Here is a 26,828-nt window from a genome sequence, read left to right as displayed (position 1 = left end):
GCACGGTTATAGGCCAGTTCACTTCCCTTGTTACAAGGTATGATCCCCCTGTGGAGCAATTTCTTTAGCATGACAACACAACTTCTTCTGAGCAGGGAGATTTCAGTTCTGTATTGGGACAGTTACAGATCTTGTCATCCAGAGAACCAAACTAGTCAGTGAAAGTTTAGGATCAGGCAGAGATTAGCTAAATTGAGCACTTCCGCTATGCCATGAGATTGCATTAATGAAATGCAAGCCTGTGTTATCAGAGAGGGGGAGGAACAGTTTTAAATTCTGTTGTCAGACACACTGTGAAGGTGTGCCTACATTGTTGGGTCACCATTAATATCATGCTAGAACTGGGAGCACAATTCTGTAGGCTTCAATAAACAGAATATCTTTGATCCCTGCCTGGAGAGTCCTCAGACAATTCCTGTGAACTTTCAGGCAGAAGACAGAAGTTACTATATTTATGATGTGCATGCTGCAAGTCTGAAGACCTTTCATTATCGGTACTGCCAGTCCAAAGCTCCAGCTCTTACGAGGTTCCTGCAACATGTGCACACAGATGTCAACAAACGGAGAGTTTTGTCATTTGTTTAAGGAAGAATCCAAGAGATGTAAATTCCCTAGGCATAATTATCGGAAAGCATAATAACCATGGAGATCAACTAAAAGCTCCCAATGCAGCTCCTGACAGCTTTTTCTGCTCACATAAAACCTCTCAGTGAATGGTCCCTGTAGGGTTCAGTTATATGGAACTTAGTTATTGGGCCTGAAAATAACTCATGGTCACAAGACCGTTCCAGGCACCTTTAGAAGGCCTTGAACAGAATAAACAAGAAGATGGAAGAAGAAAGATCCCAATTAGAAAAACACAGGTGCACATTCCACGATAAAGGGAACTTGGCACAAACAACCTCAATTCAGGGGCTTATCTTGACCAATTGGACTAAGACAAGTCTTGTATGTTTTAATTAACACAACCAATTATGTCTTGTGTTTGTGTGTGTGGACAGTACCGATGTAACCAATCACCGCTTATGCTTGTGCACGTGGACACCAAATGCTTGCGTGTAGTAGCCAATCAAAGTTTCTGAACAACTTAGAGAATTGTATAAAAATGATCAGCTAAGCTCAATAAACTGGCAACTTTAATCATCACATTGGTGTTCCGTCGTCTGGGCCCCGCATGGATTAATCCCTAAACCCGACAGGTCCCCAGCCTTCAAAGTCCTACATGCACCAATATGAAGCAAGTCATACATTGCAGGCAATTACTTTGTCCTCAGTTTTAATTTTCTAAATTTTCTCTGGCCATAAGCAGTCTTGGAGACTTAGGGCTTTAAATCTTTCCAAAGCTGTCTAGGCTTTGAAAAAGAGATGATAATTCTCTCCTGAACAGGAACTGCTGCTTTCACTACCCAGGTGACTCTTTCTCTGCAATTCAGGCACAGTCTAGGAAAGATCTTCTTGTGCCAGTCTAGTACACGTTCCAGGATGTCAGAAAAGTAATACAAAATACTGAAAGAACCATACAAAATATTGATTTCCCTGCAAATCAATGAACCCATCAACACATGGTTTAGTTTAGCCTTGAAAGCAGCGCTGTTAGAAAGATTCAAACAAAATATTTCTGTTTTCTCTGGCACAAAGGCTGAAAATTATCACCTCTTCTTCAAAGCCTGCACATACTTTACATTCTCTTCTTGTTCTTCATGCCTTTTTTCCATGATGAGACAGGAAATATTATTTTTTTGAATTACTGATTGAATTATATTATTCTCTTCTGGCCCTACATTCAAAATCTTACACTAACCTGGCAAAACCCAGTTCTGTCACAAGCAGTTAGGATTTGGTAGGTGTTCAGAAAGCAATGCGACCCTACACAGGGATCCTCCCTGATATCTACACCAGGCAGACAGTCTGCTTTCCTGCATATCCTTGGAAACCATCGTTTCTCACAGTTACGACTTCAGGGCATAAATATATTATAAGGACAAGCATGGGATATCAGGCAGTGAATTTGCCTACTTCATCAATCAATACATTTTTGAGGATACAGTGCTTGCAGTCCAGACATAATCTGCAAAGTTAAAATTTAAAGGCATACTATTGTTTACATACAGAGAACTAAATATCACATTTCCATTATAAGAAAGATCCTCAGTGCCTCCAGTGAGACTGGAGAGAATATTGCAATGTATTCCTTAGACTGGAACTCTATCCTTTCAGCCCTTTTCAGGCATCATCTCAGGAGGTCTCATTAGCTGTTGCTCATGCAATAGATTTGTCTTCTTTGGAAGAACAGCTGTGCAACCAAAATTTAAAATTTTCTACACGAAAACATGGCCACTAGTTACTTGAGTCACCCCACTTGCTGCTCTTGTAATCCAATTTTCATTGACTTCTCTGGATCTGTATGAACACTCAACACATCTGAAAAACAGAAGTTGTAAGTTTTTCAGCTGAATAGGCCAAAAAAAAGATGCATTGAAACTTCATGAAATTTTTTTTAGAAATACCACTTCTTTGTGACTCAGTTTGCCAGTCTGTATGACATTTACATAAATATTTACCCAACTCACCAATGGCTGTGAATCTTCATGAATCATTGTTTGTGTAACACTTTGTAATCCTTGAATGAAACGTAGCATATGCACTCAGAGTATGGATCTGATTAATGGCAGAGGATAAATGGAAAGAAAAATAGATAAAAAATTAACACATCACATTTTTTTCCCTTGTTCAAAATTGGTTTCAAAGAAATTCTCTATTACAAATGCAAATCTTTCTTTCTCACACAGACGTAATATGGTTGGTACACATCTTAGTGAAGATTAGGATATAGCCTGCTGTTAATCAGCATATTCAAATTTGTTCACTTTTTTAAGATAAAAAGCAGGTGTTGTTAGCATATAGTATTTGAAATTCATGTCTACATCACTTTATTTTACTCTTTCTATATAGAAATATCAAATAGAATGATTTAAATTATAACATCATAACATTAAATGCTCTTAATTCATATGCAGACAAGATCCTTTCTGGCAAAATTCTTTGCTTCAAGAGATGGGTAAACTAAATGAGCATACTGGCTGCTTCACTTAGCTGTCATCTCTCTAAAGGCTATATGAGTAAGCCTGACACACTTCATCTCTCATGTTATCATCATCTACATGCTTTTGCTATTGTCTTCTGTGTTAAACTTTATGGCATCTTCAGTCAAAGGAATACAAGTGAAAAGAAACGTGGCACTGTAAATGAACAAAATAACTAGGACAGAGGTTTAAGAAATGATCATAAAGCTTGTGTGCAAACTGCTTTAGTTGCTATAATATCAGCACGAGAGCCATGTAATACACCATCTCAGGACAATTCTGTATTTGACGCCTGTCCTGAGCTAGCACAGAGATTTGCCAGCTGTTCAATATTTCAAAGTAGAACGTTGACACAGATTTGAAGCATCACAGTGATTATGAAATCATTGTGATACTTGAAATAGATACTCGGACATAGCAAGAAAATAGTTTTTAATTTGGGGAACCAGGTTTCTTAAGCAAACAAAATTATATTGGAAATCTATTTTGTCACCCCACCCTTCTGTTCACTGCAGCAGGATGGTTCTTTATAACAAAATTCTATAGTGTTCTGCAGCTCAATTGTAGGAATGCATTTGAGGGGGGAGGATATCTGCAGGAAGTCCCCATATACCTGTCAGTTGCACAGGACACAGTCCTAGGAATGGAATCAGCACCTACTTGAACATGCATGGAGACCAAAGAGAGGAATCCATCACTAAATCACATAATTCAGGATCATGCTTAAATCAGGAAAAGAAGTAAAACTTGTGGATTGAGATAAGAACGGTTTAATAGAACAGAAAAGAAGAAACTAACAATGATAATGATAACACTACTAAAATGACAACAGTTATAATAAAAGGATTGGAATATACAAATGATGCACAGTGCAATTGCTCACCACCCACTGATCAACGCCCAGTTAGTTCCCCGAGCGGTGATCCCCCCACCCCCCACTCCCCCCAGTTTATATACTGGGCATGACATCACATGGTATGGAATACCCCGTTGGCCAGTTTGGGTCAGCTGCCCTGGCTGTGTCCTGTGCCAACTTCTTGTGCCCCTCCAGCTTTCTCGCTGGCTGGGCAAGAGAAGTTGAAAAATCCTTGACTTGAGACTAAACACTACTTAGCAACAACTGAAAACATCAGTGTTATAAACATTCTTCTCATACTGGACTCAAAACATAGCACTGTACCAGCTACTAGGAAGACAATTAACTCCATCCCAGCTGAAACCAGGACAAATGGTGACAAGCTCTGCTCAGACAAATGCTGTCCTCCCATCTGCACCTTTACCTGAGCATCCCATTCACATAGACTGTATAACACCTCCCAGAAGACATAGCTGGATGTTTGCTTCATGACATCCTACACCTAAGGTAATCTGAGCTTGATTCTTCTGTGAACAAAAGCTGTAGTGATGATCAGACTCACTAATTACAGCATTATTTTGTCATCTGCTTGCTACTGGCTTTGGAAAGGCTCCATTTCACCACATACCAGTGTTTGGTGATTTCTTACACCAAGATCTCATATAGTTTCATATAAACATTTGGGTTTCCAAATGACAAGAGGTGAGATGCCTTTTCCTGTGGAGTGAGGGCAAATACGTGTTTAAACCGAAATCAGACTTCATGTGTTCCAGTAGGCAAGAGTACTAGGAGAAAGGTATGGCCTTTTTAATGCAAAGCTTTTCCCCACAAGCAAAAAAGTTTGATCAGCTCAGTCAAAGTAATAAAGAAACACAGCAGCTGGTCTTGCAGTACTTAATCCACTATTGTTCCTTTGATATCACAAGTATCATTATACTTAGTATGCTTCCATTACAATAATTTTCTTTTAAATGCGCAGCACTGTCATTAGTTGCCTAATGTATTATGGTTTCTTAAATTACACTTAGGCTAATAGAGCCAGAAGATCAAACACTAAGAAATAAAAAATAAAAACTTTTAGCTGATCCACAAGTCTTAGGTAAACAGCTAGCAGACTGAAGATGAGGGTGTGGTTTATCACACCCTGATAATGCCCAGCTGACAAAAGGGTCCCCTGATGCCCAGGGCAGGTGAGGAAGATTGAAAGCAGTCTGAGAAGGTTTTAATTTATGCTGAGAGTAGCCTGTTTTATCCTGAGTAAAACCTGAACAGATTGATAGTCTGGACTATAGATTTTGAAAACTGAGGTAAGAAAGTCCCTTATGTAAATGGGGTGGTGTGTGGTTTTATTCCTTCCTTTGCTTTCACTACTACCACTTTTAAGACTATTCTGGGAGCACTAGGATTGTTAGGTAAAACATATTTTTCCTTTTGTCTCTTTTAAGTAAAAGAATACAAGTATAACTAAAGTATTTCTGCTACCATTTGTATTGTCACAAAATGAAAAAAAGTCACTTGTTAAAAAGAAAAAAAAATGCTATAAAATTATTAACTAAAGTGTAAATCCTTATGGTGTATTTAATAGTGCTTGGCTCTTCACAAGAGCATAGCATGTGTACTTTTTATCAATCTTGTCTTTATCAGTAAATTGTGCAATAAGAGCTTCTATCCACAATAATGAGGGACCTGAGCTTTTGATTTTTAACCAATGTCTGCGCTAGGTATGTTGCTATCTGGATTTTTTGCTGCTTCTGTCACCTTCTTTCCAATGCTAAATTAATCATGCATGTGACCTTGCTGGTTTTTATTATGCCTAGCAGGCTGTGTGAGCTATTGCTGGAAAAGTGTGATATTGCTCAACTAGTGGGGTCCTGTATCTAGTTTTTCTAATATGTTTTTCACTGCAACTTCTAACTACAGGCTATATTTCTGCTGTCATGCACAGTTTCTTTTATTTGCCATAAATTAAAAATAATTATGCTGTTAGAAGGAAAGTACAGCATTGTAATATGTTCTGTAAGTGCTTATAATCAAAAGAGCTGGGGGCTTTTTAATCCAGGCTTTAAAATGCTGGTTTGCCTCAGCTTTCCATATGAACAATGGTGCTGAACGTAGGAGGCATAGTAATCTGGGTAACTTCCATCCCAAGATATTGAGTGAATGGGTACGTCAAACTGCAATTTGATAACAAGGGTCAAGTCTGAAATGGCACTGCGTGACTACAGCAGAGCTATGTGCCACTACATGATTCCAGAGAATGGGCAGGAGGCCATCTGGAAACTCCAAACCTTTTGGTATGATCCCCTAAATTTGCCATAGCAGTAAGGGACTAGAGTCAATGAGCCTTTCCAGCTTACATTTTAAATTCTTCAACATTGGTGGACAGGAGTATAGCATCTGGGAAGGTAAGGCTACTTTGTAGCATGGATCTGGCTTTTCACACTCATGATGCATCTTGCATAATTATGAATGAATTGTCTCACAAAGCTCTGTTCCCAAACTTATTTTGGGAAGTGTAATTGAATGCTGCTCCTGAAGCCCCTGAAAATTCCCCAAATCTGGGTTTCCTCTGTTCAGAGATGTAGTGACCTGTGGTGGCTCCTCCAATCTTGTGCTAGAGCAGTTCTGACAGGGTCAGGAACTGAGACCAAGTATGTGTGAGGGGGTGGAATTCACTGGGATATAGTAATTGAAAAACTTGCCATAATGTACGAGGCAGGAGAAAGAACTACTTTTCTAGTTTCATTGATGCATGGAATTAAGCTGAAAACCTTACTTCAACGTGCAAAACATGAGGCAAATAAGAGATAAGAAAGTAAAGCTGCAGCCCGATACCCAGCATTTAGTGGGTTCCTTTGAGCATTGGACCTTGGCTGCTAATGGACAGCATGGCTGTAGTGGAGGCAGATGAGACCTGTCCCTGCCATTTAATCAGCTCTGCAGATTGCAGCATCTGCCAGCCAGGTACATCAGGTGTGCTGATGTCAAGAAGTGGAAGAGGGACTACATAGCTCTAACTAGGAGGTGGATTAAGTAGCAGTCGTCTTTGCCTTGAGTGCAAGACATGGACAGCATTTCCTAGTTCTTAAATGTTTAACTTGGTGTCACTAGCATTTTCACCGTACTTCTTGAAAGTGACAGTTGATTATAGGATCAAAATGACTGAAAAAGGAGATTCAGAAGAAATTACACCATGTCCCTTTAACAGGCATGCAGAAAGCTATTTTCAGTTTAGGCATAGGAAACACTTTGAAAAAGAGGTTAATTAGTGTTTTCAAAAGACATCTGAAAACCCAAGACTATTGGACAATGTGGGGATGCCAATGTGTCCTGACAGCCTGCTTACAGCTTCAAAGGAACATCTGGACAGATGCATGCAGCAGTAAGGATGAACAGAAGCACAGACTATTTGCCTAGTGGCAGTAGTTACAGCACTGGGCAACTTAAAATGATTCTGTGGACACTTCAGACAAGGGTCATTATTCCCTTGGAGGGGACAGCCGTATAAATAGACTAGCATGCCTGTGAGGCTGATTAGCAGATTTTAAACTTTGAAGATCAAAAGCCTTTGGGATATACTGATGGGGAAGAAAGGACGCTGATCTCCTTGACAGGTAGGTGGGATGGGATATGGAGGCAGGATGCCGACTCGCAGGATACTGCCCTAGCTGGCCGGGATCTTAACACCTCGGAGATGTTCCCCGCTCTCCCGTAGGACCTTAACTGTACCCTTGTGGCTGGACTCCCCTCAAGCGCAAAGAGGTATCGCCTTTCCTCGGCAAGCGTGGGGAGAACGGGAGGGAAGGTCTCGGAAATCCAGCTTCGTTTCGGGACAAAGGGAGGTCAAAAGGGGAGGAGAGGTGCATCCTTCACCGGGGACCGCCGGCAACCGGCCCCTCCCCTCCCCGCGGGGCGGGCTCGGGCTCCGCCGCAGCCGCCCCCCGCGCTCGCCGGTAGGCGGCACCGCCACCCGCCTTCCTCCGCCTCCTCTTCCTCCTCCTCCTCCCTCCTCCTCCTCACCTTCGCCAGCCGACCCAGATCGCGGCAGCAGCAGCAGCACACCCGCCCGGCGAGGAAGGACGGCCCGGGACGGCGGGGATGGCGCGGCGCGGCGCGGTGAGTGCGCGGAGGCGGCCGAGGGCCCTGCCGCCGGTCCCGCGGGTCGCTTAGCGACGGGAGGCGGCTCCGGGCACCGCATCGCAGCCCCCTCCGCTGCCCCCCCCGCCCCCCGCTCAAAAGGGAGCGAAGTTTTGCCCCTTTGAACGCGGGACGCTCCCTGGGAAGATCTTGCGGCGTAAGGAAACTGGGGGGACGCTGGGTGGTTTGCGCGTTTGGGGTTTTTGCCGTTGTTGTTTTAAAAAATTTTCTTCGCGTATTCTTTAACGGCCCCATCCTTTGCAACTGGCGAGGGGGCGGCTGGAGGAGGCCGGCGCTGGGCGGCAGCCAGGCGCACGGCTCTGCGGCTCCGCAGTGCGCTCCGCGCCCTGCCCCGGCAGACCGCCCTGCGCCCGGGGCCGCCGGCCTGGCTTGTTCCGCCGCGCAGCTGCCCTGAGATCTGTGGACCTCGGTTACACCGACGTGTGGACAGGATAATGATGATCCCCCCCCAGCCCCCCCCCCCTCCCCGGCACGGTCTTCTTCCCTGCCTCCCCTTCGTTCCCCCGCATGGTCAAGTTACACCTGCTCCCGAGTTAACTCTAGGATTGATGTCTGCAGGCTTTTATGTTTCTCTTTGTCCTCGCCGTTTCTGCTTTTCTTACCGTTTCCGTGAAAATGGCTAGAAGAGAGTAGCTGAAGTGTATGTCAGAATGGGGGCGCCGGGGAGAACACCACCTTCGTCCCAGTTCAGTCAACTCAACAGTCAGATCACAACAAGCTGGGTTTTGTGACAAAGGCGTTTGAAACAAAGGAGCCATTTTAAAAACTGAAATAAATTTATTTTGTGGCTTGCATGCTTTAGTAAATCTAGGTTTTCATTCTTCTCTCTTCTTCTCCTCCCCCACTATCCTAATTTATCCTAAAATGAAGTAGAATAGGAGAAATGGCATCTCTTAAATCTTACATCATCCCTATGCACTACAGCAAGCTCACAGTTTGCCTTCTGTTTCAAACATTTCCTTATACATTTTTAAAAAACATTGTTTGGTACTGGTAGATCTGTGAATAGTTGAAGCAGTTGAGTGTGCTTGTGCTAAGAACATCTCGTCCCCCTAAGACGAGAACAGCAAAAGACTCATTAAGCGTAGTAATTTGGTAGGTGTTGCATACTTATGTCTATTTAGCATATTTAGCAAAGTGCAAGTACAGAGATTTATTGATTCTTAGGAGACCCTGCTTTTTTCTGACTTCCTTAAAAAATATGGACCACTGCGTTTCCAAAACAAACAGGTGGAATTACATCTAGAAATGTCTTTTGACTTGTTCAATTCTCATAATTTGCATAACATTTTAAACAGTATTTCAACTAAAACTAACACAAAATCGCATTGCTGTAGTAATTGACTTATCACCAAGCCTAACAGATGCTCGGAGACAGGAAGCCTATGATTTTTAGGAGTGAAATCATGTGACAGCATCAGATGCTGTATCACTCTAGACAGAAAATCGGCACAAAATACTTCCAGGAAAGCACTAAACAACAGGAAAATCGGCACAAAATACTTCCAGGAAAGCACTAAACAGGAAAATCATGAAAGAGAAAACAGTTGTTAACTTCCCTGCTGGTTCACTGATGCACAGTAAAACATGTTCTGCTAGTGTAAAAACCTGCTGGGGTTAAGCATATAACCAAAGTGTTTACAAATCCTTTGCCTGCTCAGCTGTTGAGACAGGGCTTTATTAGCCATGGGACAGCATCACATTAGCTGCATTGACACTTGTGAACCCAAGAATTTCCTCTGATCAAACATCTTTCTGTCATTCATGCCAGGGAATCACAGCCCCTTGAGCTAAGCTATACTTAAGCAGGGAAACTTAAGGGCTATGTTGCATTAGGTGGTTATTTTGTTATCTGTCATCTCCCCTGCACAACAGAGTCTTGCCACTGATTGCAGTGGTGGAAGCAGAGAAAATGCTGTTGCACAAATGCTAGTGTGTATAGGCTTCTAGACTGCTGCCTGTATTTAAATCATCTTGTATTTTAAAGCTGTCTGGAGAACTTGTACTTAAAGCTAAGCTGTGATCAGCTGTAACCAAAGTTAACAAAAATTCTGTTTAGTTGTACAGACAGGGCATAAGTGCTATACAGAGGCAGGCAAGCTTTATTTTTCCCAAGGGGTCATTTGAAGTGTTAGCAGAAAATTGCAATAAGAGCAAGCTTGGGCTGCCTGGAGATCAAATCTTGTTGGATTTAATGCCCTCTGGCTCATGAGACTTTTTTTTTTATGAACATCTGCTTAGCCTTCTTGATTGGAAAGCTTGCTTTATTTGACATTCCTTTGAAATCTTTTGCTTGGTGATGTAGGCCAAAAGACTGCATGAAGTATGGTACCCTTCTTAAATGCAAGTTTTGGGAAGGAGGCAAGAAGAGTAAACTCCAGGGTACAGTTTGCTGGAATGTGGGAAGGAAGCCAGGTGGTGAGATTCCAATCAGGAAAGAAGGGTAAAGTAGGGGGAAAATATAATGAAAAATGAGACTGATGTAAAGAGATGCGGAGAATGGTTGTAGTATTGCATGACTGAGGCTGTGGTTCAGGCTTAGGGTCCTCAGCATCCATGTAACATGGCATGAGATCAGCCACATAACTGAGCTGGAGTGCTGAGCTGTGCTACACCACAGGGTTTGCCAAGCCTGAGCCCAAGGTGGAAACACTGCTTATTCCTGCCAGGTGGTGGAAAGAGTAGTCTGACGGCAGAGGCTGTGGGAGCAGCTTCCTGAGTTATTTCTCAGTGGTACGTGGGACTGTGTGGGCACTTCTTTTCAAGGCAAAGCAAGCATTTCAGTGGTAAACTGACCTGTTTGACTTTGCCTTGAAACAAATTATGGATATGTTTACACTAGTGATTTGGGTCATGTCCAGCTTGAGTATCAGACACATCCTCTGGAGACCTTCTCCAGTTGCCTTGAGGCTGTTCAGGTCTTGGAGCAGTCTCGCCACAAGAGACCTGAACTCTCCCAATGAAACTGAACCAGGACCCCTGCTCTGGGAGCGCTCCCAGTCAATTACTGAGTCTTGTGTGAAAGATACTGGTTTCTTAAAAGTACCTCTCAGCTGTAATTGAGTGAGCAGTTCTCATCCACTTTAGCATAAAACCAATGAAGAGCCCCACACCAAGTTTTTTAGCTTCAGGCATTTCTGGTAGTTCATTCTGGAATGCTATTTCCCACTCCCCTGCAAAATGTGAGCAAACACTTCTCAGCTTTCTGTTACAGTGGAGAGGCTCTTCAAGAAGATAGTTTCCAGCACTTAGAGTGGGTATAGTACCCGAGTGGAACCATGTGGTTGGGCATGGTGTTTTTAACATGTCCCAGTCTGTCTGTAGATCCTCAGACTGAGCACTCTATTCTGGTGCAGCCAGCTACAGTCACAGATGTACAAAGGAGCCTGGAGAATAGGAGAAATACGGGAGGTGCAAAGACTGGAACTGAAAACAATTGGCAAACTGAGCAGGTGAAGTTGCAATTTGTTAGAGCAGATTTAGGAGGTACGGGATACTGCAGTCCTCATGACTGTTTCTATAGGAAATGTCGTGTACCCGTGAGCTCTCACCTCTTTGGTGGTATTGTACCTAGAATTATTTCATGGGCATTTTTAGTTTTAATATACTTGTCTACACTAATGTTTTAGCTGAGGCAGAGAGTGTGTTTTTGAAGCAAATGTTCCAGTTGTCCATGCCTTTTTGTTCTTCACCTCACTTTGTGAACTAGTCTTGGGGCACCTGAGAATGAACAGGAGGAACTGTTTTGGGAGCACACCAACTGCAACTTGGCATTCAGTCACAGGGACCAGGCTGGAGCTACTACAGCATCCATAATGGGTGTTTTGTTTAAAAACAAACAGCCTTTCCTCCATCTATGTAGTTTCAATTTCAAATGCTTGGCACCACTTTTTTCATCAGCAGAGCCACTTCTGTTGATCTGTGCTATGCACTGATGTAGCTGTAGGTCCTGTGGTAGGTATGTATTTTCCCCTCCAGGGAAGGATGCTTGAGTAGAGAGATTAAGGGACAGGACAAACCCAAGAAAATTAGTTATATGAGGTCTTGTCTCTACAGCTCCCTGCATCATGCTGCTAATCCAGTCACAGTTAACTGATGTCTTCCGAAGGTGCATAAGGAAGAAAGGCTGTTCCTGTAAAGAATGCTTATTTAGGACTGTGTACAACTGGCTATCAATTTCACAAACATGAGAGTTATTCCTTAGTCTATACACCATCTGCCACACAAGCCCATATTGTATGCCTGTGTCTGAATCTGCCAAAAGTGAACTGATAAGTTTCCTAGGACCCCAAAATTCTGATGCTACTGGGATCAGTATATTGAGCAAGGGCTCCTGTGGCCAATTCCAGATTGCACAGATAACGAATGGAAGTTTTGCCACTGATTTTTTTTTATTATTTTTTTAGTAGTCTTATTTATATATTTAAAAACAAAAATAAATCCCTACTTTTCATTGTCCTCCAGGATGCTTCAGATACTGAGACTTGTCTGTGGTGTCGCAACAGCTTGTTACTGCGTTGATAATATTTGCACAATTGGGTGGGCATGCAGGTGATATGACTTGGGCACCTTAGTGCAAAGCAGTCCTGTGGTCATGGAAACTAGTCCTCTTCCATAGCTCTGGTAGGCAGTTATAAGAGCAAGTCTCTTGTTCCTCTCCCACTCTGCTTTCACAAAGCCACATCCATATCAACATTGGCTTGGATGCTTGCCATCAAACAGGTTGTGTCTCTGAAACACTAAGATGAATGTGGGGTTTGTTAAATTTGGGATTGCTAGGCCTTCACGTTGTCAGTGTTGAGGCAGCCTGAGGAGAACAGATGGATTGAAGGAGGAAAAGAGGAGATGTTGCTGAACTGAGTGAGGAAGGGAAAGGAGTGATGGTGTTCCCATAGGAAGAGATGGAAAACAGGACATACCTTGGGCACAAATTAAGAAAAGGTCATGGAATCTGCCCCAATTATTTGGTGGGTTACCACAACAATATTTCCCCTTTGGAAGGGAAAAATGTTTCAGCTTTTTTTTTTTATACTATAGGCTGTTTTAGTGAAGTGGCTTTTCTTCCCAGTCCCACTTATTTATCATGTTGTAGGAATTATTTTAAACTTGGGGAGGGAGGGGTGGGGGAGGGTATTTTTCTTCTAGAGTGGGAGGTGAGTGGTGCAGCATAAGCAAGGGAGGGCTCTTGCCCTTGTGCATCTTGAACATCCAATTAACATCATATGCAAACCAAGCTATTCAGGACTAGTTCTAAAGCATAAAAGATGAGATTGTAGTCACCATTCAATCAAAAAACAGCAACCAAATTCAACCAAACAACAAAGCCCCAAAACAACAACAAAAACCACTGAAAACAACCAACCCGCTGAATCTGGACAAAATTTTGATCTGCCAGTTGTGCTATATCATACAGGTTACCATCTCAAGGATGTGATCAGTTCATAGTACTGAATTATTATAGGTGTATGTGCTGCAAGTATTCTGGAAACTTGTTTTATTTATTTTCTTTTAGAATTTTTTCTGACTATCGCTTTACATTTATGAGGTAAAGGATAGGACTATAAAAAAACCATATGCCCCATTATTCTAAGTAGAAAGAGATGCTGAAGGAAGACTTTCACTGTTGCATTGTGTTAAGAGTAAGTGTATTGTGGCAATGCTGTCAATCGTACTGTCCTAGTTTGTATTCTTGGCTCTGCTTTGCTCTTCTTCACACTCAGTAATGGTGTTGCAGGAACAGTTTCCAATGGTCTTCATGTCTCTTCTCTTCCCACATTGTCTTCTCCCCTCTTTCCAATTTTCTGCTATCAAATCTTTGCCAGCATCCTTTTCTGTCTGAGACTGAGCACCTAAAAGAAAGCAAACACCCAGTAGGACCAAGCAGGAAGTGGCAGAGGGAAGGAGAGCACCACGGCACCTCACAATTCCCATGCCACTGACTTTTTTTTTTTTATGCTTGGTTGAGAAAGGGCATCTTGTGCAATTACCACATAAGGATGGTTCCTGGGCCATGCCTGAAAGTGTTTTGTAAGTCTTGTTTACCAGGTGGTGTAACTTCATTGACCTTCAAACTATTCTTTCCATGTTTATCTTTTGCAGATCTTCCTCACCTTTTTCCTTTTGCTTCATCATGTCAGAGGGATGTTTGTGTTACTGTATCCCTCCTTGCTATGAATGTCCCTGTCACCAAACTCCATCCTAGCTTTCTTTCTCCTCTACTTATAGAAGCAGTGCTTGATTTTGGTGCTGCTTGGAGTTAGCTTAAGCTACAGAAGGGTGAAGTGAGTCTTAATACAGTCACTGTTACAGTTGTTTACAACCCTTGTTGATAGAAACTCAAATTTGGTAGGATACTTGCGACTCTTCCAAGTGGAAGAGTCAACTGGTAGCTGCTGGTACACAGTCTTTCTGAAAAACAGATTTGGGAAAATGTCCCTAAATTTTCCAAAAAATGACTTATTTTTTTTAAAAAACCATGTTGCCATTCAGACTTTTCTCTAAAGAAGGTATTAAACCTGTTTCAACCGAAGCGTGGAGTTTTCAATACTTATTGCAGAAACTTAAGAAAACTCTCTGGTTTCCATGGGTAAATAGATTATTTCTCCCACTTCTCCTCACTCCAGACATTGATAAAACCAGGGCGATCTACCCTGCACATGTTCTTCTGGGCAGCAAGTGTGTAACCAGAGATTCCAGCAGGGTCATGTATTTGGAGCTGTCCTGATTTCCTGCCGCTTGGGATGCAGAACATCTCACTGAGCAGCAAACAGCAGATGAAATAGTAGGCCATGAAGTTTGCAAAAAAACCCAAACCTGCAGTGGGGTTTTTAGTCCTCTTGTCTGTAGGTTAAGTATGTTGCTCACTTATTGTGGTCCTGGTGCAGATTGCAGGACTGCAGGCAGCTAACAGGTGGTGCATAACACTAGCTGCAGGATACTCACAGTTTCACAAATATGGTGCTTCATGACATCATCTAACTGGCTTACTGCATGGGAGATCATTATTCTTGAATCCTGTCTTAGGGAACAGTGCGTCTGTAAAATTACAGAAGGACATGCAGAAACTCTCATGTACCCTACTTTTGTGTGTCTGTCTTGGAGTTCTGTGGAAAAGTTGTCACTTTCATGCCAAAGTAATCTGGATACAGTGATGGGAAAACTGGGCATCACATGGAACAATTTTCTGTCAGATCAGTATGAATTGTGTCTGACCTTCACCAAGTTCCTGGATAAATAAATTGCATTATGCTCCTCTAGCCTGAAAGCTTTGTCTGGCATTTGCCCTGACACCTCTGGTGTGCTTGTCTTAATTATTATTTTTTTTGTCAGTTAACAAAATAAACCTGAAAGTCCTTAAATATACATGTTTTCAGGCTCGTGCTTGGTGTGAGGTTGTATTGATCTGAATGGCTTAATTAACTCTGCCGGGTCCAAGCAAATATAACAGGTGTTGGAAAGGTAGGAGAAAGGATAGAGAGCAGGCATCTCTGCTGTAACTCTGTTGACATGGCAGATCTGCCTATGACCCATTGATAGGATGATGTTTCTTCACCACAAAGTACTGTGTGTTAGGAATTAGTAGGGCTCTAAAGCAAATCTAGACTTCAGTTAATTTTCGTGGTAAGTGAATACTTTATCTTTGCCTTTTACCTTGTACCCTCCTCTCATCTAGGCAATGAGGTGGAAACCAAGAAGGGAAGGCAAAATAGCATCAGTCATTCACTTCTGGAAATAGTAATTTTGGATTTTTCCACGGAACTTCCGCAGTAATTAGTCCAGGAGCTAACCAGGCAGCCGCTCTGGATTTTATGCATCTAGTCCTGTAGGATTTATTCTAAACTTGAAGGAATATCGCTACAAAGTGTGATGTTTTATTTAGAACAGACTTGCCTGCAGTACAAGCTGTTGTACGGTTTGTCTGGAAACAGAGCAAGTAGGCCAGAAACATTGCACTGCAGACCATGTAAGCATACACGAGTCACCCAGATGATTATGCTGTTCTCCTGTGTGAACTCATCAGTTGTCAAGTGAAAGTTCATGAGAAGCGTCTAAAAGTGATGCCTTTTTATAATGTATGAAGGGGTAGGGGGAAGTTGCTGTGGGTTGAAGGCTGTTTTCAAGCACAAGACTTCATTTTTAGCTGATACCATCTACTCGGGCCTCTTTTGGATAAAATACGCTTTCTTCAATAAGTAAGCTTGTTAAGGATGGAAACATTATAGACAGAGACAACACTTGGAAGTGTTGTCAAGCATCTGATTAAGTTACTAGAAGTTTACAGTACTCTGGGATATGGAGAGCTTCCTCTGCTTTTTAACTTTTTGTATTTAGTATTAGAATTAGGATGTACCCAGTGAAGTCTTCACTGGTGACCTGAAGTGACTTATAATTTTGTCCTCAACATCTTTCAACACTGTAATAGAACAGAGCTAGTAGAAATTGGTAAAAGTAGATTATTGCCATAGTTCTGCACACAAAATATGTCTGTATGCATGTACATCTCCTTTGCTGTATTTTGGGGATTGTTTGCTTTAAAAAGTTGGTTACAGAACATTAACCTTTTTCTTTTAAAGGGATCAACAACAAACTGTGGAGATGCTTCTACAACGCTGAGTTTTGGTTTGATGTTATCTTCATCAAACTATGGGTTACCAGTGAGCAAAAATCTACTGAGGAATTGCAGTGTGTAGGCTGAACTGGATGGTGTTAGAGGTCACTTGCCATGTGAGATTTTACAAGTTTTCTTGAACCCAAATGCAGTCCTATGTGACCGTGTCTTACAGGTATTGTAAGACCCTCTTGATGCTTCCTTGTTTCTGTCTCATATCTGTGATGCTATTTACCACTTTAAAGAGGCAGTAATGGACAGAAGTGAAGTGCTAAGTTAGGACTACAGAATTAGAGACTTTCAAAGCACTGTTCTGTGTCTTGGGGGAAGGGGCTTTTATGCCCTCCTGCCCTCCAATTCTGTTGTGATTTTAAGCTTTTATTCAGGTCTCTTTCTTTGTGTTGCTTAATTGTGTTGTATGTGCTTATGCTCACAGGCTTTTTTAGAGCAAGAGTGTGCAAGTAGGAATGTGTCTAGCCCATATAAAGCCTGACAAACAATACCTGCTGAGAATTAGTATGGCTTGACCAAACTGGGGTCCTAGAGTCATTGGGGTTTTATTTGTATTTGGGGGTTTTGTGTGTTATATTAATACTGGCAGGACTCTTGCAGACTCTTATTCTTGAACTGTAGGTCCCTTAAAATGACTTTGTTTATGGTCAAACTGAGTGGTGGAGGCTTTCGGGTGGGAGTAGTGGGGAGAGATGAGGTAAAGGGAGTAATCTTGTTCCATCCACAAGCTAAGCTTTTTTTCATGGGAACACTGCAAATTATACAGGATTTTAGTGAGAAGTTAGTAGGTCTTAAACTAATAAAATAGCAATGACTTGGGAACGCTGTCTGTTATATAGAGTACTTGGGTATCACTCAGAATATCTGAGAACTCCCCATAAGAGTGACTGTGGGGAAAGCAGAGAATCAAAGGCTGGAAGGGACCTCGGAGGGTCTCCAGCCCAACCTCCTGCTCACAGCAAGGTCAGCTCTGAGGTTAGGCTTCTCAGGGCTTCATTCAGTTGGGGCTTGAAACCTCAAAGGATTCAGGCTGCACAACCTCTCTGGGCAACCTATGCCACTGCCTGACTGTCCTCTTGGGGAAAAATTTTCACCTTGTATCCAGGCTGAACCTCTCCTGTTTAAGTTTATGCTTGTTGTTTTTCACCTTCTTGCCCTGCATAGCTATGAAGAGTCTACCTAAAATTTCTCGATGGCTCCCCATAGGCACTGGAAGTGCTGTTAGGTCATGCCAAAGCTGTCTCTACCCTGGCCTGAACAAGCCTGCCTCCCCCAAACATCTCAGTGGCCTCTGCTTAACTCTCTCCAGTTTTTTGGTGTCTTTTTGTGTATTGCTGGGGCCCAAAACTAGACTGTCTAAATGTCCAAAGAGTGCTAAGCAGAGGAAGATAATCTCTTCCTTCAATCTACTTACTGGCTCTGCTTGTATTCATGCAGCCTAGGGTGCTGTCGTCTGTCTTTGCATGCTGCTGGCTTGTGGCCAGCTTGCTATCCTCCAGGGTCTCAAGGGACATTCATAACGTATATCAGCTATTCTTCCCCTTTCTAATTCTAGTTATCGCAGATTGGTGTTCAGGATAGAGAAGCATTAACATTCCTATCGGGGAAAACAGAGTAGCAAAACACTTTTGGTGACATAAGGCTCAGGATTGTTGTCCCTCACAAATAAATACATGTAGGCTTTTGAGGTGAGTGAGGGATAGGTAGCAACCCAGGATGCTACTGGAAAGAGAAGTTGCAACCTGAAATCAACATCATGATGGTAGTTGGTGGTATTCAGCTCAGAAGAACCTTCTCTGAAACTGTAGGAACTAAACCTAAAAATAAATGAATGAGTTTTTTTCCTCTCCACTCAAGATGACTGATGCAATTACTGCCTTCTACTTCAAACATATGTGTGTGTGTCCCCCCTTTTTTTTTTTTTTGTGAGGAGGAAAGTTTGGATGAACTGTAATCTAATGATCCACATGAAGTCCTATATTCAGCCTGCTCATCTTAATTGTTCTGATGATTTGTCTCTTCAGCACAGCTATTATTTCTTTATAATTAGAATATAAACCTTCTAAAAATGTTTGCAATATGCCAGGTGAGTCATTAGCTTGCAAGACAAACATTAGGAAGAAAGCTCCCTTGGTTTTGTATGTTACTCTGCAAATATGGTAATTTGTGTTATTTAACACAATTTTTTTCCTCACCTGTATCTGTAGCTTTCTTGAAGAGAAACAAAGCAAACTGTCAGATTCAGACAGAGGTGACTTTTAAGGCTTACTGTTGACTTCTTTCAGCCTCCAGCAACTGTTAACCTTTCAGATTGAAGCATGTTTTGCTATACTACTAAAAAGATCATAAAGTCACAGGAATTCAAATACTTAATGTTTATTTAAGGAAAGATCCATTCATATTTTGAGACAGATCTTGCAATAGTGTTGCTGTTCTATGTGATTGTTGTAGTACTGCTTCACCTCCAAGAAAAGCTGCAGCTAGTTTTACGAGGGGAAACTCCTGTCTAGTTTAAGATAAACTGGATGAAACAATTGGCAGTGAATGGGTACGTGGGTGTGTTGTTGGAGGGAGGAGGAGGTTGATTTTTGTGGAAGTGGTGTGGTACGGGATACAATCCTGCAAGCTGAGAAACTAAAGCATATGGGAGACCCAAACAGTGTCCTTTCTCTGTCACCCTCACTCTAGGGTCTTAGAACATGAGTATCTTCATGCCAAAGAGCAAACTTTAAATGTTGGTCCAAGAGGTTTTCAGTGGTGGATCTGTGGTGTTGGTGTGAGGTACTTCTAGGGAATTAATGAAAGATAGTTAATGAAATCAAACCTACTTTTCTTTAGGCTTGCTCCAGCTGCGTAACTTAAAATTAAAAAAGGCTGAAAAGCTGCCTGCAAAAGGAGAAGAGGGGAAGTATCTTGCAGGTTCCTTACTGAGAAAATGTGAGTGTCTATAGCTTAAAGCTGGAACATTTTCTTAGGCTGCAGAAAAACACAGCAGCAAGTTCACATGAGTGAAACCATGTAAAAGTGCAAACTCAGATTCTCAGAGTGGTGGGTGGGTGTTGCAGCCAACAGGCTGCTCCCCACTGGGTACCTGCTGGCTCTGGGTGTCCTGCTGGAAGTCTGGCACTTTCTGACAAAAGTAGTATTTCAAAAGTGCAGGAAGTTGAGTGTTCAGAAACTTGTATTTCAGTCTCCCCAAATCCATAACTGCTGTCAAACTGCTCAACTAAATTGTAGAATTGTTGTGTTCTTTCTTTTAACAAGCTCACAAATATTCATTACCCTGATCATCTGTCACTTGTAGAAATATTTTTCTCATATGTGTCTTCCTTTCCCACAAGTGGACCTTGAAAGCCTTCCTGATCTGCAGACATCCAACGTGCTGAGGAAACTCTTTCCTTAAGGAAACAGGAGGCTGTAAGTCAAGTCCCTCTCCCTGACCACAAATGCTTTTTCTCTAAGCACACCTAATGGCAATTGACTGAAACTTTTCAGGCAAACTCTGAAGTGGTGTAAATGTTGTCCAAAGCTACAGCTGCTCTTCTTGTTCACTGAGACGCTGTAACAAATTTACTGGAAGTAAATTAGAGTACTAGTTTATTTTGTATGGGATTCTATTTCTTTTTTTACTTAAAAGAAATCTACTACATTTTGAGAGGAAAAGATGTTGGCAGAAATTGTTGGCTCTATGGGTTTATGAATAGTTGAATTTACTCAGTTGTGAATTGTGGTAACAATCTTTTTAAAGAATTTAAATACTGTTTTCATCACAGAAAATCTTTACTGAACTCCTCTAGAGGATCACTCATGGAGGTGTATGTAAATGATGAATGCTGCCCTCCAGTCCTGCTTGTCTAAAGATGACTGTAAATTCTCGCCTTCTGATTTGGCTTCCCAGTCTAGTCTGGATGTCAATAGCTTAATGCCATGTGTATGTGTGCCCATGTAAGTGATATGTTGCAAGAATCGCAGACCATGGCATGAATTTCTATCTTTGTACTTAGCAGATGACAGAACTTAAAAAGCCTGTCTGCCAGACATTAAAGTAAACTTTTTACCTTAAGAACCAAGACAGCAGCATAGACTCTCTGTACTCTTGTTTGTGCTGGAAGTCTAGCCTCTAGGTCTCAAACTTTCTTGGTAGAGTCAGGTGGAATTTTCTTGCTTCGTGCTCCAGTGGAGGAAACTGCTTTTGAGGATGTAGCCTTTCTATGGACCTGGTTATTGGCTGGGCCTGTGCAGTAGGGGACTAGTTGTTGAAGCCTGCAGGGTGAACTTATCCTTTCCAAGCTAGAGGGTTTTGATGGTGACTTGTGTGGCATCAGGACTTCATCTGTAAAGTTGCATTTTAGTGACTCCCCCCACCCCCTTTTAATTAAAAGGAGAGAACAAGGAGAATTATTCTCGTAATTCCAAGGATGGGCTTTTAAAGACATCCCAAACTGGCACTTTGTAACCACTTGTCATGCTTGTTGTATCATTTAGTTATGCTTTTCCTTTGCAACTAACAACCTTCCTTTGAGTTTAGCTTTCTGGGTGGAAGGCAGGGGTTTATGAACAGCAATGTTGACTATATAAACTGTTTCATAAACTATATTTTAATTTTTAATGAGCATTCAAAACAAATTTATAATTGGATGTAGCTGGTAACTGTTCTTGAAGGGAGAGTGTCTTGAAGCTCCTACCATGCCACATTTGGATGAACCAATTCTGGAGTTTAGGCAAGTGGAACTTCTCTTCCCTTTAAAGCAGTAGTGAAGAAGCAGCGTAATTTTCAACAAGGACCTTGATCAGAATCAAGAAGGAGCTGACCTCAGAGGCTGAGGCCAGCATACACTTTTAGAGGGGGTTGATTTGACGGCTCCTGGCACTTCTGGTGTGTTCCTTACACTACTGCCCTTATGGGTCAAATATTGTGGTGAAGCTTCCTTTGTTCAAGTTGATGCTAAAAAGCTGAGACTCAGCTGTGAGAATCTTTCACAAATTGTATCTTTTAAACAGCAAATTATTAGACTGGAGAAGGGGAGTAGGTTACATCCCCTCCAGTTTTTGCTTATCTTCTGTTCTCCCTGTGCTTGCTGTTGTCAAAGACCTATCAAAAGCTGTAGCAGGAAGTGTTAGGAGCCTGCCTATTGTGTTCATTAATGAACCACAGTTTGATGTTAGCATCACTCTGCCCTTGCAAGCAGGTGTCACTGCAGCCAGCACCAATTACAGCTGTATTCAGGGGACAGCAACATGATTCAGCCAGTCAAAAACAATATAAATGAATGAAGCTTTCACAGTTCAGGGATTATGTATTTTTAGAAAGCTGTATGTGATGTAATCCAACAAGATAGCTGCATTTTTCTCAACTTAAATGCTTGTTCTGCTCCTGTCAGCAGGCAACAGCATAATGTGAAACTTGCAAGTTACAAAAAGGAAAGAATATGAGAACAAGGTAGAGTAAGAAGATTTTTATCCCATCAGTGCTGATAGGTCCAGCAAAAGAAAATGCATTTGAGGTCCTCTAGATTTATAACTTTGTGACAAAAGAGGCTAGATTTTTTTTTTTTTGAGGCCTCCAGGTACTTTCCAGCATGCTGCATGCAGTGCTAGTGAAACATGGGCTCTTAAATGATTTAACAGCACAGCTTTCATTCAGGCCTTTGTGTGTGGTTTGTACCAGCACAGAGCTCGAAAGGGTGGTCTTGCTCCCTTTAAGTCTTGGATTAAGCTGTCCCAATAGCAGATGTGTAGCAGTACCCTGTTTTCTGGCAGCAAGTGAAGATATCTTATTGCCTTTTACAGGATATAAAATATAGTAAGCTGAGAAGTCTGCATCTCTTAGTCAAATATTGCTTGTATGTGAATACTTCATTGTAGAAACCTGATGTAAAGAGGGTGGTGACTGGGGAGAGTCTGCAGTACATGGGCAGGGTTGTATTTATGATGTTCCTGAATTTTTCCTGTTCCTCTCCTCTACTGGAACTAAATGGTAATTGTAATAAAAATTAACTGTAGGACACCAGATCTCAGAATGGATGGGCAACCTGGTCAACTGTATCTATTTTTAAGACACCATATGTATCATTTAATAAAGTTGGTCACCCAGAAAACTGATTACCTGACATCTCTTATAGTGAATTAAATCGGGACCCAGTAGTAGCTCTTTGCTTACATGCTATTTTTACCCAAGGTCTCCAAACGCTGTTGCAAATTTTGGGGAACAGAGGGCTTTTAACAGCAGAGTGAGCCGAGTGTCTCTTGAAACTGCCACTTGGAAGCTGCTGTGAGCCAGACAGGTGTTTGAAGAACATGAGAAGTGTTTGAAGTTCTCCAGATTTTTCTTTGAGCTTTCTTACTTATTTCTGTACTCCTTTTCTGAGAAGAGACATGGGTAGTGTAGTCTGGTCAAAGTATATGCTCAGGCTGAAGACTGTAAACCAATTACAATTTTTCACTTTGTTTTTATTGATGTGAGTTTTCTTAAACATCTATGGAAATACATGGGAAATATGTTAAGAGTAATTTAGAAAACTGAAGTACCGCTTTTTTTTTCCCCTGTTAGTAAAGACATCTCAATTCTATTTCTACAGCACTGATATCACCTGCAAAGAAGAGGTCATCAGTGATCAATAGATTACGGTTCTAGCAGCACAAACCAAACGGTCACCATGAAACACTTCCTAAGGTAACAGTTCTGTACTTTTTCAAAAATGTTAAATTATTTTAATTACTTCTATGCTGCAGTGAGTGAAGTGTTTTAGCTGTTACCAGTGGTACAGAAGGTGTAAACTAGTTTATACTAGATTGTTTTCTGTTCACCTAGATTTCACTATTTAATTAAAGCTATTTTAATTTAAAATTCCTTTTCCAGTTCTTTATAGAAGCAAAGAATGTGGGAACTGTCTTGTGGGATTGGAGCAGTGATGTATCAAATCAGTAGTGTCTAATATATCAGGGGAAAATAGGAGAAACAGTAACACAACAAAAATGTTGGGTTTTTTCTTTCCCATTCTTGTCTGCTGTCTGGATTTTTGGAGTGTTATTTGTGAAAGCGGAGAAGGGGAGAGGCTTGGTGAAGATGTGCAAATATTTTTGAAGTTGATTGTGTTCAGTCTGGGGAGAAATGTCTGTTACTTGCTCCTACGTATGACTTGCAGCTGTTTCTCTATAAACCAGGGGTAGAATGGGGAACTTGGAGACACAAGCTCTAAGTACAGAAAGCCCATGTTGTCTTTGTTCTGTAGTCAGTGGGGAGAATTGAGCACTCCTAGAAACTAATACAGATCAAGAGCTTAATTGTGTATAAACCAAAGAAATCATATTTTCTCTTGATGAGAAAAACCTTCTCAAGAGAGCTGAAACATGTGCTTCTGTATAGAGCATCTGTCACTATATTTTTCTCTCTTTTTCGACTGTTTATAGCAAAGAATCTTATACACTATGGATATCGGCATCATTACCTCTAGGCTGATCATCTGTAATGATTTTGCTGCCAAGCCAGCCTTGGCTTAAACATTTCTGTGGAGTGTTTGGGTCAGTTTCCTCGAGTATCTTGAGCTAGCTGCAAAAGGACTCTGTAAGCAGGATATACGCAGGTTAAAAGTATAGAGTGATTATTTATTTGCCAACACCCATGAAAGACAGCTAAGACTTAATGAGCCATTAGGCTAAGTGTTACTGTGCTCACCACCCTGATGGGCACCAGTCAGGAGGGAAAGGATTGGCCCCTGCAGTTCTGTCCCAGATCCTAGATGGTCCCAAGTCTTTCACCAACTCCATTGATACTGGCTAATGTCCCTGCAGTGCTTTTTCCCTTTACAATTTTATAATGTCCCATGTTGGAGCCTTCCTTGGATCCTGCTAATGATTTTCATCTCGGCAGTCCTTCCTCTAATTTTTACCTTTCTTTCTCCACACAGTCTTGCTCAGCAGCCTGGCCCAAGGTCACAAATTGGTGCCATATGGGATCTGGGCTGTGAATCCTGCATAAATTGGACTCTACCATCCTGTGGGAGGAGTGGGAGCCTCTAGCTGGGTTCACAGAGAGTGTTACAGCTTGCCCTCATAATGGCCTGGTATCTTTTGAGCATAATGTAATTTTGCTCCTTCCTGACTGAGAAGCTGAGCTGCTGACAACTTCTAAGCTGCCAGCTCTTCCCTGACTACAGTAAATGCTTTGCTTCTCCCTTTAAACTGCTGGTTCTGCCCTCCTTTGGCTGTCCTGGCCCCTTGGTGGTTTTTCCATGTTGGAGAAAGCATGCTGTTTTGAATGTATGGGTTCCTGAGGCTGTCTTGGAGAAACTACTTCCTACTTATTTTCATGGTATTTCCAAAGTCAGTGAATCCTAAAAGATTTGAGAAGTCTTGATGGCATTAGCTTCTCTTAAGTAGCCAAGGTAGATCTTCTGAAAAGCAATTGCTTATGTAAGTAACACAGTCTAGGATTTTGTTATAGAAAGTCCAACATTCCAAATGCTGAACAGAAAGTTGCATTGGGGGGTCAATACAGAGCATCTCAAATAGGAAAACACTGTTGAAATAGGAAAGCTATTCTGTTTACTTACAAGCATCTGGATTTTCTTAATTTATGTTAATCCTTTGACATGAACTGATATGAGTACTATACTCCTCATATTTTGTAAATATAGAAGAAATATGGGGTGATTAAGAAATAAACTGGGGTCATCCTCCAAGAAAAGCACTTACTGGGGATAGCGAGTTCTGTTGTATGTGTTGTGGTTGCAGTTTTGTGTGATAGGGAATAAGGCAGTAAAGTTTGGAGGTGCAGAGAGATATATGTGCAAGACAAGGATATTAAGTCTTCCAGCTTGGAAATCAGCTGGAAAATAAACAAGTTAACGTATAACGTGTCCCCTAGTGTTTGTCCATTAACAATAGCAGCAGTGACCCAGGAGCTTGCTAAAAGCATCCTTAACTGTTTGTGAAGATTAAATGCAGGGCTGTGTGTGGTGTACCGATGGCAACAACTGCTCAGTGGCACAGTGTTTTCCTTGTTGCACAACATGAAGTATACACCGGACTAGCTGATGCTGACGGCATAGATTATCTCTGTGTTTAAATCCAATGAGTTAAGTCCACAGGAACTGCAAGTCATCTCGTTGACTGCAACACAGAAAATGCCATAAAACAGATGGAGAGAGGAGCCATACAGTTACGTCTGTAAAGTTAAAATAATCTCAACTGCTCTCTCTGAATAGTGACTGTAGTTTACCTGCAGCAACTTCATGCAGCAGGTATTCACCTGGAGACCCAAGGAGGACTTTCAACAGTGGCTTTCAAATCCAGCTTGTTGTAAGAGAAGATTCTCACCTGTAGGCAGACTTGCCACTCAGGTCTGAGTTAGGTTTGTGTATTGGAGGCACGCTGTAGTCTCTGCTGCTACTATCAAAAGGCATGCTGCATCAGGGTTCTCTGATTGCTACTGAAGTTTGTCTTCCAAACAAAACACTGTAGATGTGAGTACAGATAATGAGGAGCTAGTATAATTTGCATGCTGCTTTTGCTGTGCTTACTACTCATCTGTTGAATCTTTGACATGGCCTTTTATAATCAGCTTGACATCTCCTGTCTCTCATTTGACATAGTCTATTTTGTATTTAATATCAGTGAATTGTCTTTTTTCCACCAGACCTTTCCATTTAAGAAGCCCTGTTTAGTCTTCAACTATTCTGTGATTCTGTGGTTAATGAGGTTGAAAGACAGCTCTGGAAATCATGAAGTCCAGTCCCCTTGCTCAAAGCAGGGTCAGTTACAGCAGGTTTTTCAGGGCTGTGTCCAGTCATGTTTTGAGCATCTCCAAGGATGGAGACTCTGCAGCCTCTCTGAACAACCTGTTCCAATTGTTTGATGACCCTTACAATTTAAAAACAGTAACAAAACAAAACTTAAAAAAACACCCTTAGATTTAAATGCAGTCCCTGCATTTTTGTCTGTGCCTGTTGCCTCTTGTCCTGTCAGTAGGCAGCACCAAGAAGCATCTGGCTCTGTCATCTTTACTACCACCATCAGGTATTTATGCACATAGATAAGATTCCCCTGAGCCCCTAGCTCTCAGTCTGTCCTTCTACAATGCATGCTCCCAGTCCCTTAATCACCTTCATGG

At 41.7% G+C, this 26,828-nt stretch overlaps 1 protein-coding gene across 4 annotated transcripts in view; it reads left to right on the top strand.

Annotated features, from left to right (window-relative positions):
* ELMOD1 (ELMO domain containing 1) overlaps nt 1-26,828 on the top strand; it is a 270,336-nt gene that overhangs the window by 212,709 nt on the left and 30,799 nt on the right. Inside the window, exons 1-2 of one of the 4 annotated variants that reach the window (XM_049823556.1) lie at nt 7,906-8,055; nt 23,296-23,390. The exons of 1 other annotated variant lie outside the window; for it this stretch is intronic. In XM_049823556.1, coding sequence (XP_049679513.1) covers nt 23,374-23,390 — 17 coding nt within the window. In that variant the 5' untranslated portion in view covers nt 7,906-8,055; nt 23,296-23,373. Of the gene's footprint in view, nt 1-7,905; nt 8,056-23,295; nt 23,391-26,828 lie in introns of those variants that run through there. 2 more of the 4 variants (XM_049823553.1, XM_049823554.1) reach the window with 2 other exon arrangements.

Source organism: Accipiter gentilis, chromosome 19 (assembly GCF_929443795.1).
Source record: "Accipiter gentilis chromosome 19, bAccGen1.1, whole genome shotgun sequence".
In the NCBI taxonomy this organism is placed as follows: domain Eukaryota; kingdom Metazoa; phylum Chordata; class Aves; order Accipitriformes; family Accipitridae; genus Astur; species Astur gentilis.
Note: the sequence above shows the minus strand (reverse complement) of the source record. Positions and strands in the feature narration are given on the sequence as shown.